General features: G+C 40.7%; 1 protein-coding gene across 1 annotated transcript; it reads left to right on the forward strand.

Annotated features, from left to right (window-relative positions):
* The first annotated feature begins 14009 nt into the window (after nucleotides 1–14009).
* On the forward strand, nucleotides 14010–14539 carry LOC138883495 (uncharacterized). Its single transcript, XM_070164184.1, has 2 exons — nucleotides 14010–14348; nucleotides 14402–14539. Exons 1-2 carry the CDS (start codon nucleotides 14010–14012, stop codon nucleotides 14537–14539), a joined length of 477 nt encoding a protein of 158 aa, XP_070020285.1.
* Nucleotides 14540–15094: the final 555 nt, after the last annotated feature.

A 15094-nucleotide genomic window follows, 5' to 3' on the forward strand; every position in this document is an offset into this window, starting at 1 on the left:
GCAACTATCTTGCGATCTCCGGTAAAACTCTGAGAGTGCTGGAAGCTCTCACTCTGATGCTCGGGCACCTAAATCTGCACACAATGTGCATGAAGTAACGTGAGTACGCCAACTCAGTAAGTAACTAAAGTAAATAAGGTCTGAGTGCAGTGACGAGCAGTTAAAATCATATATTAAGTCTCAACAGAGGTATCAAGTCAAATTCTGCAATTTAATAGCTAGTCATCTCGTAAAACTTCAGTTTCAATTAAAAATTCTTTGAAAATATTTATCCAACATTTTTCAACAGGGCTCAGTATAAAAGAAGAGTGAAAGTAACAAAAGTCATAAACAAGCCCCTCGGACAAGGTATCACTCATATATATAGCCTCTCGGACAAGCCTCTCAGTCACACAATACTCACACTCAGCACTCCGGCTCAATAATATCTCATAATAATAATAATAATAATAAAAATAATAATAATAATAATAATAATAATAATAATAATAATAATAATAATAATAATAATCGCTGCGGTGTGCACCCCGATCCATAGTTTATAATCGACTATGCTCAATGGGGTGTACAAACTCCGGAGGGACTCCTATAGCTCAAGCGGCATATCGTTGTGGCGCGCAGCCCGATCCAATATATATCGCTGCGGCGTGCAGTCCGATCCATATAAGTATCGCTGCGGCGTGTAGCCATATATATATATATATATATATCTCGCTGCGGCGTGTAGCCCGATCCATAATGTATATATAATTCTCACCGTTAGGTTCTCAACCTCTCTCAGTTATTAACCTCACGACCACTCGGGCATATCAGTAAAAATTAGGGAACTCAGCCCAAACAGTTTTCATATATTAAAAAGTAGAGTGATGAATTCGGATTTAAATAATAAACAAGTAAAACATGACTGATGATATGCTTTCAAACAAATAGAGTGAGAAAAGTAGTAAAAATACCCTAAGGGTTTAAACAGGTCGGCACAAGGACCCAAACATGGCGTACATCCCAAAATATAGTATCAATCTCTAAAATACAGGATATCATAAGATTTCAAATCAAATATGGGCTAAATAGCAGATACGAGACGGACCAAGTCACAAATCACTACCGGTGCACGCCCACACGCTCGCCTCCTAGCATGTGTGTCACCTCAATTATCAAAACAATACGAAATACCGGGGTTGCATACCTCAGTTACAGATTTACAATGGTTACTTACCTCAAGCCGGATGAAATACTACTCCGCGACGCCCTTGCCTCTCGACTCGGCCTCAACTAGCGTTTAATCTATCCAAAATCAGAATTACAACATCAATATATGCTAAGGGAACGATGCCCATGCGAAACTAATCAATTTACATCAAGAACCCGGAAATTGGCCAAACCCGACCTCGGGGCCCATGTCTCGGATTCCGATAAAAATCATAAAAATTGAATCTTACTCTCTCACGAGTTTATACATACCAAATACATCAAAATCCGACCACAGATGACCCCTCAATTCCTCAAATCAAAGTCTCCAATTTCAAGCCCTAACTCCCCAAATTTAGGCTTCAAATCCCACTAATTTCATGTTTAAACAAGTAAGAATCAACATAGTATCAAGTTTTAAGTTCAATAATCTTACCTCAAAGAAGTTCTCTTGAATTCCCCCTTCAATCTCCCCCAAGAAGCGCCAAAACCGACTAAAAAATGGTGAACTATGGCCAAAAATCGCGAAAATGATCTTTTAAACATTCTACCTGGCGATTTAAAATTACTTAATCGCGATCGCAGAAAATGCCTCGCGATCGCGAAGCACAAAACTGACTGCCCTCATTTTAACCTTACGCGATCGCATACATACTGCACGCGATCACATGGCACTGCCTTAGCTACCTTCCGCGATCGCGGCCTCGCCCACGCGATCGCGTAGAACAATCCTATACCCCTCTCACCAGCTCATCCTTTCTATGCGAACACGACCCTGGCGACGCGTTCGCGAACAACAAATTTCATAGCCTATCGCGATCACGCCCTAACCTTTGCGATCGCATAGAACAATTTTCACCCCTGCCCAGCTGAGCCTACGCGATCGCAAAGAATAAAATGTCTGTTGTGAGCACATAATTTTTGCCTGACCTAAAATACTCATACAAAATCACACAATAGATTTTCCTAAGTATTTTGATTTTTATAGAATTTTTAGAAATATTTGTTCAAGTGTTTGCATTTTATTCTGCATTTTTTACATGCACTAAAGCACAGAAAATACCCTAAAAATATATATATCAAATTTCATGCATTGCATATTAGGATGTGTGTTCTTATTTTAGGAATAATTTGGTGGGTTAATTGTTTTTAAAATGAAAATAAAAAAATATATACACATCTTTTCATTTTTGTTTTATATTTTTTGAGTTTAATATCAAGTTAGCAATTTTCTTTCCTTTAATTTAGGATCGGTTAATTTCGTAAATTTTATAATTAGATAATTAGCTTAATTTTGTAATTAAATTAATTTAGGGTTTAATCTAGGATTTTTAAATTAATTAAAGAGACAAAAGAGGAAAAAGAGAAAAAGGAAGGGAATTGGGATAAGTTTTAATTTGGTCCCGAAATTGGTCCAAAATCGCTTCTGAGCCTAAAAGACCCATGTTCCACCCCAGCCCAATCCCATTTAACCCGGTCCAGCTCCTGCCCTATCCCCAAACGACGCCGTTTTGAAGGCGTTTAATCCCAACCGTTGATCTTCATTGATCAAACGGTTGGGAACTAAGGTTTCCCTTTGTATATAAATGTCTGAACCAGTCACCCCCCAGTCTAACCCCTTCAGTTCCTATCTCTATCCCCAATCTCCAAACCCTAGAGATCGCCGCCCCAAATTCCCATATCCCCACCAGCCGGCGACGTGACCCAATCGCCTCCAAATTACCACCATGTAATCACCACCCATCCCTCTTCCATAACCCATCGCAAATTCCCCCAAAATCCTCACCTCTTGGGCTCAATTTCAAATCTAACGTTGGGAAATTTGAAAAAAACTAGGTTATCCACTTTTCAGAGTTTTAAGAGGTTTTTTGGCTAATAATGGATCGAAACTTATGCCAATCGACTGTTCTCCCTAAGAATAATCAATTAGCATCGATTTCGTTTCATTTAGAAGCTCACCGGACTCCATGCAAGACCAAAGACCGGCAAGCTTTGTCAAACGATGCCGTTCATCAAGTCGCTCATCTATTTCCGGCAAATATAGTACATACTTTTCCCTTTTGATTACATGTCCATTTCTTCTCTTCCCGTATCAATTGGATTTTTGGTTGACCGAATTCTGTTTAGAAAAAAAATACATATCAATAGTCTTGTTTTGGATAATTGCATTAGAGTCAATATGGCTGTTTTGTCTGATTTTTTATGTTTTGATCAGTTTTATCCAATTTAGTCAAATAGGTTTTGAGTTAAAGTATTTTGGTTTTGGCCGGCTCATTTATGGATCAATTTTGCTTGTTTTCTAGCTTTGGCCCTTTTTTCTTCTTCTCTTTCTATCAATTAGACCTTAGTTCAGCTTGGGTCACAATTTGAGTATTCAATGCTCATTTTGGTGGTTTGGGCTTCTGTATTAACAATGTGGTCATCTTTGACCCGGTTAAGAGGTCCGTTCATTTGAGTTGGGTCTTGGGTCAACTCTGACCATGAGTTGATTCATTTTAGATGTAAACACAGGGGTGTCAAGGGTCGTTTTGGGTATTTGAGGGTTGGTGGAATATTTTCTATTATGGGAAGCTTCTAGAGGATAAGGTTGGGCTGGTTTGTTAAGAGATAAGGGAGGGTCAGATATTTTTGAAGGGGTGAAAAAGGGTAAAATGACTAAGAATTGTAGGGGTAAAAGGGAAATTGGCTAACCAGGCTAGGGCTGCCTTAGGAGTGCCTATATAAGAGCCATCTTCTTCCATTTTAAGGCAGCCATTTATACCTTGAAAAACAAAAAAAAATTCTGCATCCTTTTGGTCGAAAATTGCTGGGAATTTTCTTTGGTTTCATTGTTAGCAATAGTTTAAGAGTTTCAAAGGATTTCTGAGCTATCTGGGTAAAAAAATGGATTAAGGAAGCTAAACATGGCTGTGTTGATTTGTTGAACTACTGCTATTGCTGAAATTCTCATCTTTTGATTTATCTTTGTACCTCTTGGACCTTATTGATATGTGAAGCTCAAATTTGAAGCATGTAATCGAATTTGGAGATTTAAACATTAGTTTTGTTGAGTATCATCTTATGTTATTTAGAATCTACCCCTATTTTTTGCATTACATTAGTTTTTACTATATGAGTTACTGTATTCATGATGTTGGTAGTACATTCATGTTCAGGTTGGAATGGACTTTAACTTGCCATGTTAGTTTTTTTTGTTTGATTAACTCTTTATGTGGAGTATATTGTTTAGGTTTTTGTGGTTGGATTACTGGGTTCCTTTCCTGATTTTAGCAATTGTTTCCATATGCTCCAAGTTAAAATCCACAACTCATGCTTTGGCTAGTCTTAACTGTTTTCATTAGGCATATCAATTTGTATAGAACTTGCAATATTTGTGTTGGTAATCTTAAATCGTCAATTGGGTCCCACTTGAAATTAAAAGTTATGGGGTTTGAATTGTTAAAGGTCTATAAGGTTTGACATTGAGAATGGTATTAAAAATGGGTCGTATGAGCTAATACAAGGTTTATTGAGCATATTTGAGGTCTGCACTTTGTTGATACAACATAATGAGATTTTGCTATGACATTGTTTATTTGCTTCATTCTTTTCAGTTAATTATTTGGCATTTTAATTTATTTTGTTTCAATTGTTCTCACTCGTATATTTCTCTTAGTTAATATTTGGGTTAATTGAATGAGCAAAATTTAGTCTCCAATATCCATGGCCAAAGAAGTTGTTCTGCCGGACCCATTTTTTAAAGGCCAAGCTGATTGATTGTCATTAAATGCAAAGCTAGCCCAAAAATGATAATAAGGCTACAAGTCAGCCTGTAACTTCTTCTGCAACAAATTCTATAACCCATGGCCCTCGTATTAATTTCATAACCTAGATATAAACATGACAAATATTCGTAGTTTGCTTTAGGCACGTTTAATATACTATCGTGGTTGTGGACACGTTCGCGTGACATGATTACGATTTCTAAAAATAAAACCAGAGTATGCGTTCGCGCAACTTCGGCCAAATTTTCTTAATAAGAATAAAGCGTTATTAATTGTGGACACGTTCGCGTGACATGATTTTTGACGCGCCAAACAAATGGGTACACGTGTGCGTGACCCATTTCAAGATAATTTCTTAATTAAAAGAGGCAAATGTACATAGGTTCTAAAATGAGTAATTAGACATTTTAATAAGCCAAGTATGATCAAAGCGACCGTGCTAAAGCCGCGGAACTCGGGAGTGCCTAACACCTTCTCCCAGGTTAACAGAATTTCTTACCCGGATTTCTATGTTTCGCAGACATTAATATAGAGTCAAATCTCCTCAATTCGGGATTCTAAACCGATGATTTGGGACACCATTAACTGTCCCAAGTGGCGACTCTGATCTTAAATAATAATCTCGTTTCGATTGTCACTTAAATTGGAAAAAAACTCTCTTCTACCCCTCTCGGGGTGTAGAAAAAGGAGGTGTGACAGCTCTGGCAACTCTGTTGGGGATAAGAACCCAGAATCTCTGATTCAGAGTTCAAGAATTCGAGCTTGTTAATATGATTTTTACTTGGCTTCATTTATTGTTAATATTACTGTATTTTTTGTGAACCTTTTGTGCTAAATGCTATTTGTTTATCGCTTTAATATTGTTTGAATTGTATATAACTGTCTTTTTACGTCACCCCTCCGAGTCTTTTGAAAATGGTGCACACGTTCACATGGCCCGCTTTTTCTGTAGAAGTTATACCAAATAAGAACAGGGTTGGGCCAGCAACAAGGCCGGGTAAACTTTAGTGCTCCTGGTACGTTGCCCCTCTTCGGCTTGAGTTGTCCGCTCGGGTAAGCCAAGTCTAGAACACAACCCCATGATTTAAACCTAGAAAAACACAGCCTCAAGCTAGATCCCTAGTAGGAACGTTTGTTTGCATCATGTGCATTTGACTTAGGGGACTCAACACAGGGGTTGGATCCTTCTAGGACAGGTGTACCCAAAATAATAGACCACCCTGATGCATCCTATGTGCTATGTGAACATTTATTTGACTCGGTCTACATGCTGACTAGCTAGGAAAAATAAAGCAAAAGAAAAACCAAGAGTGATGTAGAGAAGGAAATAAAGCCCATTCTGAAAATCCTCGGTATCTGGAAATGACCTGAAACTCCGCCAAAAATTTTCAGAAAAAGGGAAAAGAAAAGAGTCATTTCAAAATAAGTCAATACTGTGTCCTTTTCAAGTGTGTCAAAAACTAACCGAACTACACATGTCTGATTCTCACCGGATGTGGGATACGCAGGCAACCTACATAAGGTTCGGCTTTATTTTTCGGAAAAAAAAAAGAAAAAAAAGAGAGTAAATGGTCAAATAAATGTAGTTTGGGGCTACGTTTGCAAAAACTACCACTTTTGCTAAAATTAGCATAGATGGGAGGGAGTCATGGTCCTTGATTTTTCTTTTAGAAATTGAAAAACCTATTTTACAAAAAAGGTCCTCCAGAGCCAACCCTAACCTTAACCCTCCACAAGTACAAATAAATATTGTCTAGGACCCGTCACAAATGAACACCGCCAAGAACCCGTCAGAGTTGGTCATAGAACATGCTTTGTGTATGTGGTGGAATGATCTAGATGAAGATGGTCAGAAGTGGGTGAAAAAACAGTTGGGTGCCCTTATAATGGCTGTCGGTATCTGAAAAATGGCACCCAGGTACCAGATGTGGAAAGGGGAAAGTGGATCCAAATTATGCCGCATGGTTTGAGAAAAGATCTTGTGTAAACAACGAACCAGAGCCTGAACCCGAGCCTGATAGGCCTACCAAGAGACCTCATGTTCAAGCTTTTGATGATAAAATTCAAGAGAGGTTGGCTTGGGGAGAAAAGGAGAAAAAATATCAAGCCGCGATTCACACCTTGGAAGAGAAGCTGAGAAACATGGAATTCAATAATGATCTCCAAGCACAAGAGGTTGAAGGTGAAAGAAGAAGGTTGGCCCGAGAGAATGAAGCTCTCTGAGCCCAAGTCCAAAATATGAGAATAGCAACTGAGAACCCGGGCTGAAGCAGAAAAGATGAAAAGCTAATCTACAGACTTACGCAAAAAGTGCGTGACTATGAGGATGATTTGCAAAAGACTGAAGCAGAGCTAGCAAATTCCCGAGCTAAGTTAGCTAAGAATGCGGATGGGTGGGCCAGTTTTGTTCGGCAACTGAAGGAGAAGTATGACAAAGGAATGGTGAGTATAAAGAAAAAAGTCAATGTCCTTGAAAATGAAATGGCTAACCAGGCTAGAGACTTCAAAGCAGAAAGGGAGTACTGCTATGCCCTGATGTCGCAACTAGAAAAAGACCTGCAGCAGCTTCAAGAGCAAAATCATACAGCCGAACAAGTTTTGGATGCCAGATCTTAGCAGATCGGACAGTTGCTACAAGAGAAGGGTATTATCAGGGAAAGGGTTAGGAGAATTGCGAACTACATTGTGATGAAGTGCAACGAGTGTGAAGACATGACCAGGTCCATGTTTTTCGTTTCAGTTATGATTTTTGTCCTACAGATTATGGATGACTTGTTTCGCCTCCAAGAAAATATGGCGCAACGGCCTGCAGCAAGGCCAACTGGAGCAGTAGTTGAGGCACTTATGTATTCTTGACTTTGTTTGTTCGAGTCTGTATTTGTTATTTCATTTTTGAGTATGTATTGTCAGTTTGTTAGTTCATTTTCGAGTCTATATTTTTAGTTTTCTTTTGAAGTTGTTGGTCCACTCATCGAGTCTGTCAGTCTTTATGTTTAATCAAGATGTTTTATTTTATGAAAATTTGAAAACCCAAAAAAATATTTTTTTATCTTATTTTGCACATGTCCCAGAACTACGCTTGGTCTGATTCATGCGGCGTCATGATACGTAGGCAATCCCCATAGGATTTGATCATAACCATAAAATGAAAAGAAAAAAAAAGAAAACAGGAAAAACTATGGGAAAGAAACAATGGCAAAACAAGAGAGGAAAAATGAGAGAATAAAAGAATAAAAACAAGAATTAAGCAAAGAAAGGCAGGAATGAGAAGATATAGAAAGACAATTGCAAAATGGAATTTATTGAAAGCCGGGATGACACAAGCAGTCGTTCAAATGCATAATAGAAATGGTTAACTACTTAGGTGCATTGCATCCCCAACGTGCGGTTGCCTATCTGCTAAGCTCTTAATTGCTAACAAGTTTGCTTGTTGTCATCAAGTCCAGGCAGGTGATTAGTTTGTTTGGCATTCTGGCAACTCACCCATACAACACCAGGTCCAAAGACAAGTTGATCATGGCTGGCCAAGAACTGGATGCAAGTGTTATTGATTCGTCAACAGAGGGGGAAGAGTCTGATGTTAATCTGAAAGAGGAGATACATAAGTTGAAACACCAAATGGCAGAGATGTACCAGGCATGGATGAAAGGGCATACACCACCATCATACCCCGCCAACCCGGTATTTGTCCCGCCACTGGCTCAGTCTCAAGAACCTCCCACTGTTGATTCATCTCCAGGCTTCCCCCATTACCACCACTACCAAGGAACCACTTCCCAATCCCCACAAGCACCACCACCCAAAGCAATCTCATACCCCCTCCACCAGCCACCCCTGTTTTTGTGGCACCTCTGCCCGCTACACTACATCGATCCTCTAGTGAGCCATTATTCCAGACTCAAAATAATCAATACTATCCCCCGACATCGATCCTCTAGTGAGCCATTATTCCAGACTCAAGATAATCAATACTATCCCCCGGAACCTACTTTCAAGGCACCAGAGCATTACACATATACTACTCATTTCGACCTCCCAGTTGAGACTGAGAAACCACCTAAAAACCCGGAGCAGGAGGAGATGTTCAGGAAGGTGAGAAGCCTGGAACAATCATTCAGAAATATGCAGGGATTGGGAGGCCAGGTGAGCGTAGCCTACAAAGATTTGTGTCTATTTCCCGATGTTCAGTTGCCTGTGGGATTTAAGATGCCTAAATTTGATCTATATGACGGGCACGGAGACCCGATGGCCCATTTGAGGGGATTCTACAGTAAAATGAGAGAAGCCAGTGGGAAAGATGAGCTGTTGATGGCGTACTTTAGCCAGAGTCTGAGCGGCGCAACATTAGAGTGGTACACTCGTCAGGATCACAACAGATAGTATACCTGGGATGATTTGGCCCAAGCATTCGCTCGTCATTTCCAATACAATATCGAGATTGTTCCAGATCGTTTGTCTTTGACTATGATCGAGAAGAAGCCTAGTGAAAGTTTCAGAGAATAGGGTTTTCGCTTGAGAGAACAAGCGGCAAGAGTTAACCCCCTGATGGAAGAGAGCGAAATGGTGGAGTACTTTCTGCAGGCTCTGGAGCCTACTTTCATTGGCCATTTTATATCGGCCATAGGAAAGTCATTCAACGAGGTAGTGAAGATGGGTGACATGGTGGAAGAAGGGCTTAAATCAAGCAAAATTATGAGCTACTCGGCCATCAAGGCAACTACCCAAGCCATTTAGAATGGTGTTGGAGGAGTGATCGGAAAGAAAAATAAAGAAGGTGTGGCAACAGTTGATTCAGGATCATGGTTTGGACCTAGGGGCCCGTCACACCATTATACCCAGCCTCGTCCCTATGACTGAACCTATACCCAAACTCCATATAATCCACCCCAACACTACTTCCCATCACCAGACTCTCAAATTTCTATCCACCACACCCAGACATATACTCAACCTCCTGCCTACTCACAATGGCATGTCCCAACCCCACAAAACATCTACCTAGCTCCACAAAATGCTTATCCACCTCCACGAGCCTACCGAAACCCTGCTGACCCTGGTTTTCGACCCAATTCAGCGTTCAAAAATGAGAGGTTGTAGTGGAAGAAAACATTCACCCCGTTGGGGGAGTCCTATACCAGTTTATTCCAGAGATTGAGGAAGTTGGATATGTTGAGGCCAATTGAGTTGAAATTGCCAAACCCTTCCCGAAGAATCTTGATTATTCCTTGAGCTGTGCATATTGTTCTGGTACCCCGGAGCATGATGCAGCGAAGTGCTGGCATTTGAAAAATGCCATCTAGGAGCTCATCGACACAAACCAAATTGAAATCCAAACTCCAGAGGCACCCAACATCAACCAGAACCCATTGTCAACCCATGAGGAAACAAACATGATCGAGATAGTACACAAGGAGGGGGAACCCAAGAAGCCCTCACAATCCGTTATGATGATTCGATCTAACGAGATTAAGCCAGTCAAAAAGCCAACGGTAGAAGGATCGGTGAACAAGTTGAGCATGACAAATGGTAAGCCATCTATGGTAGTTGAGAAAAGATCCTCAAGTGATGTTGTAGCGAAGCAAGAAAAGTCAAAAGTAGTCATGCCAAGGTTGGAAAATAAGCCTATCATAATTGTAGAAGGTGCCCGTACGGATCCTGTCATCATCAAGCATGTAACCCAGTTGTCGGTAATCAATACCAAGGTTGTCCAATGGAACTATGAATGGGTGATAGTGACCTATAAGGGAAAGGAAATAAAAGAAGAAGTCAATGAGGCCTAGAGATTAACTCGTTCGGGGAGATGCTTTGCCCCGGAAGAGTTAAGGAAAACTAAAACATCCAGAGATAATTCGGTTCTAATAAAGAAAGCAGTCACTAAAGAAGAGGCGGAGGAGTTGTTGAGGAAAATGAAGGTACAAGATTACTCCATCGTGGAGAAGTTGAGAAAGACGCCTGCTTAGATTTCCCTGCTATCATTGCTGATCCATTCAGACGAGCATCGTCGGGCCCTGATGAAAATTCTTAACGAAGCTCATGTCCCCGACAAAATTTCAGTGAACCATCTGGAAACGATCGCCAACAAATTATTTGAGGTAAACATGATCACCTTATCTGATGATGAGTTGTATGTGGAAGGTACTTAACACAACAAAGCTCTCTATTTTACGGTAAAATGTGAAGATTTTGTGGTCACCAGGGTGTTAGTTGACAATGGTTCCAGTGCAAATATCTGCCCTCTCTCTACTCTGAACAAGTTGAAATTTGATGATGAGAGGATTCACAAGAACATCATATGCGTCCGAGGTTTCGACGGTGGAGGAAAAGACTCGGTTGGTGATATAGTGCTTGAAATGACAATAGGACCAGTGGAATTCACCATGGAGTTGCAGGTACTGGACGTAGCCGCCTCTTACAATTTGATGTTAGGCCGACCTTGGATTCATGCCGCCAAAGCAGTTGCGTCCACTTTGCATCAGATATCAAGTTCGAGTGGAATAGACAGGAGATCATAGTGCATGGTGAAGAGAATTTGTGTGCTCACAGTGATGCCTCCGTCTCGTTTATTGAGGCTGAAGATGACAAATGGCCCTGGGTCTATCAAGTTTTTGAAATAGTGTCGGTCGAGAAGGTTCTAGAAGGGAAATGTGTTCCAACTCCAAAGATAGCCTCTGCATCCGCCCTGGTGGCCTCTAAAATGCTAAAAATGGCTTTGTGCCAGGTAAGGGTCTGGGTGCATCCTTGCAGGGTATCATACAGCCAGTGTCCCTTCCTGAAAACTCGGGTACGTTCGGTCTTGGATTTATACCCACAACATCAAATGTGAAAAGGGCTAGAAGGTTGAAACAGAAGGCATGGGCACTTTCGAAGCCTATCCCGCGTCTCTCCAGGTCTTTTGTCAAGCCCGATGCCAAAAAATGCCAAGTGACGACAGTACCAAGTTCTGTGGTTGACATTGATGAAGGGTTAATTGAAAGGTTCCAAAGGTTGTTTGATAATGTGAACGTGGTAAAAGTTGGAGAAGGTTCTAGCAAAGCAGACATGCAGTTCTTCGGGCTGAATGTAAATCTTAACAATTGGAAGGCTACTCCTCTCCCTACTCGGAAGGAGTTTTGGTAGTTTATTTTGTTTTCCTTTCTATCTGGGTCATTCCAGGGTTGTGACCCAGATTTTTATTTTTCGATTGTTGATGTACAAACCCTGTTATCCTTTATTTTTAATGGAATGCAATTTCCCGTTTCCATCATTCTTGATAGTTTTATTTTTGTTTTCTTTTCTTCTCGGTATAGTTCTTTTTATGCTGGTTTCAATGACATGACATGCATGAGAAATTTTCGGCCAAGCCTTAGACGTTAATCTAATTCTGAAATAATAATCCAAGAAATAAAGTGTGATGATGAATCAGAATATGATGAGGATGAGGCCTTTGGGGAGATTAGTAAGCAACTGAATCTTTTCGAAGAAAATCCCAAGCCTAATCTGAATGAAACAGAAGCAATCAATCTAAGGGATCTAGATAATGTCATAGAAACTAAGATAAGTGTCCATCTTGAACCACAAATTAGGGGAGAAATAATTAAAGCATTGTTGGAATATAAGGATATTTTTGCATGGTCGTATGATGATATGTCCGTCTTAAGTACCGATCTGGTGGTCCATAAATTACCAATTGATCCAGCAGTCCCTCCAGTCAAATAGAAGTTGAGAAAGTTCAAAACTGACATGAGTGTGAAGATTAAAGAAGAAGTCACAAAGCAGCTTGATGCAAAGGTGATTCGGGTCATGCGGTATCCCATGTGGTTAGCCAATGTTGTGCTTGTGCCAAAGAAAGATGGTAAGACCAGAGTGTGTGTTGATTACCATGACCTCAATAGAGCAAGTCCAAAGGACAATTTCCCACTGCCAAACATCCACATTTTGATTGATATTTGTGTCAAGTATGAGATTGGGTCTTTTGTGGACTGTTATGCGGGGTATCATCAAATTTTAATGGATGAGGAAGATGCGGAAAAGACGGCATTCATCACGCCATAGGGAAAATATTGCTATCAGGTCATGCCTTTTGGTTTGAAAAATGTGGGGGCAACTTACATGAGGGCAATGACGACCATATTTCATGACATGATACACAAGAAGATTGAGGTTTACGTGGATGATGTGATCATAAAGTCCAGGAAGCAGTCTGACCACGTCAAAAATTTGAGAAAGTTCTTCTAGAGGCTCTGCAGGTACAATCTTAAGCTCAACCCTGCAAAGTGTGCATTTGGTGTTCTATATGGAAAACGTTGGGGTTCATTCGGCGGGGAATTGAGTTGGATCCATCAAAGATCAAAGCTATCTAGGAGTTACCACCGCCAAAGAACAAGACCGAGGTAATGAGTCTGTTAGGGAGGCTGAACTATATCAGCAGGTTTATTGCTCAGCTCACGACAACTTGTAAGCCCATCTTTAAGTTGCTAAAGAAGGATGTTGTAGTCAAATGGACTTATGAGTGCCAGGAAGCATTTGATAAGATCAAAGAGTATTTGTCAAATCCACCTGTATTGGTTCCGCCGGAACCTACGAGACCTTTGATTCTTTATTTGACAGTCCTGGATAATTCATTTGGTTGTGTGTTGGGTTAGCACGATATCACTGGCAGGAAAGAGAAAACCATCTATTATCTCAGCAAGAAGTTCACATCTTATGAGGTTAAGTATAGTCCTCTTGAGAGGACATGTTGCACCCTGACTTGGGTAGCACAGAAGTTAAAGCATTACTTGTCGTCCTACCCTACTTACCTCATTTCTCACCTGGATCCTTTAAAGTATATCTTTCAGAAGCCCATGTGCATAGAAAGGCTCGCAAAGTGGCAAATCTTGCTTACAGAGTTTGACATCGTATATGTGACTCGGACAGTGATGAAATCCCAGCTTTGGCCGACCACTTGGCCGATAACCCAGTGGATGAGGAATATGAACCTTTGAAGACCTACTTCCCTAATGAAGAGGTAATGTATATCGAAGAGGTCGAGAAAGATGAAAAGTCGGTTGGAAGCTTTTCTTTGATGGGGCTGCTAACATGAAAGGCGTCGGAATAGGAGCTGTACTCATTTCTGAAACAGGGCACCACTACCCTGTCACTGCTCAGCTCCGTTTCTATATTACCAACAACATGGCCGAGTACGAAGCGTGCATTTTGGGTTTAAGGTTGGTTGTGGACATGGGAGTCCAGGAAGTGCTAGTTTTAGGAGATTTAGATCTGTTAGTGCACCAGATCCAGGGAGAATGGGAGACTAGATATTTGAAGCTCATACCATATCGACAATGTCTGCAAGATCTCTGTCAGTGGTTCAGATCAATGGAGTTCAGGCATATCCCTAGGATCCACAATGAGATTGTTGATGCATTAGCTACTCTGGTATCGATGTTACATCATCCAGATAGGCTTATATTGACCCTTTGCATATTCAGTTCCGCGATCAGCATGCTTACTGTAACATAGTGGAAAAAGAACTTGACGGTGAACCTTGGTTCCACGATATCAGGGAGTACATCAAGTCGGGGGCATATCCAGTGCAAACCACGGGGGATCAAAAGAGAATAATTTGACGTTTGGCAAGTGGTTTTTTCTTCAGTGGAGGATTTTTGTACAAAAGAACTCTAGATCTTGGATTGTTGAGATGCATATATGCTAGACAAGCCACGACTATCATCACCGAAGTGCATTCCGGAGTCTGCGGGCAGCATATGAGTGGGTATGTTCTGGAAAGGACAATTCTTCGAGTAGGTTATTATTGGCTCACCATGGAGCGAGATTGCATCAGTTTTGTGCGCAAGTGTCATCAATGCCAAGTACACGGAGATTTGATTCATTCTCCCCCATCTAAGTTGCACACAATGTCCGCACCATGGCCCTTTATTGCTTGGGATATGATGTCATTGGACCAATTGTGCCAGCAGCATCTAATGGGCACAGGTTTATTTTGGTGGCCATTGACTATTTCACTAAGTGGGTTGAAGCTAAAACTTTCAAATATGTGACCAAGAAGGCAGTGGTCGATTTTGTTCATTAAAATATCATTTGTTGATCTGGAATCCCAAAGGTGATCATCACAAATAATGGGGCTAATCTTAACAGTCTATCTGATGAAAGAAGTGTGTCAA

This window comes from Nicotiana sylvestris, chromosome 2, assembly GCF_000393655.2.
Source record: "Nicotiana sylvestris chromosome 2, ASM39365v2, whole genome shotgun sequence".
Lineage (NCBI taxonomy): Eukaryota > Viridiplantae > Streptophyta > Magnoliopsida > Solanales > Solanaceae > Nicotiana > Nicotiana sylvestris.

What these genes read in the sequence shown, in the direction of transcription:
- LOC138883495 (XM_070164184.1), top strand. Translation starts at nt 14,010, where the DNA reads ATGAAAGGCGTCGGAATAGGAGCTGTACTCATTTCTGAAACAGGGCAC. An exon ending in TTGATGCATTAGCTACTCTG is followed by an intron (nt 14,349 to 14,401) that starts GTATCGATGTTA and finishes TTGCATATTCAG; the next exon opens with TTCCGCGATCAGCATGCTTA.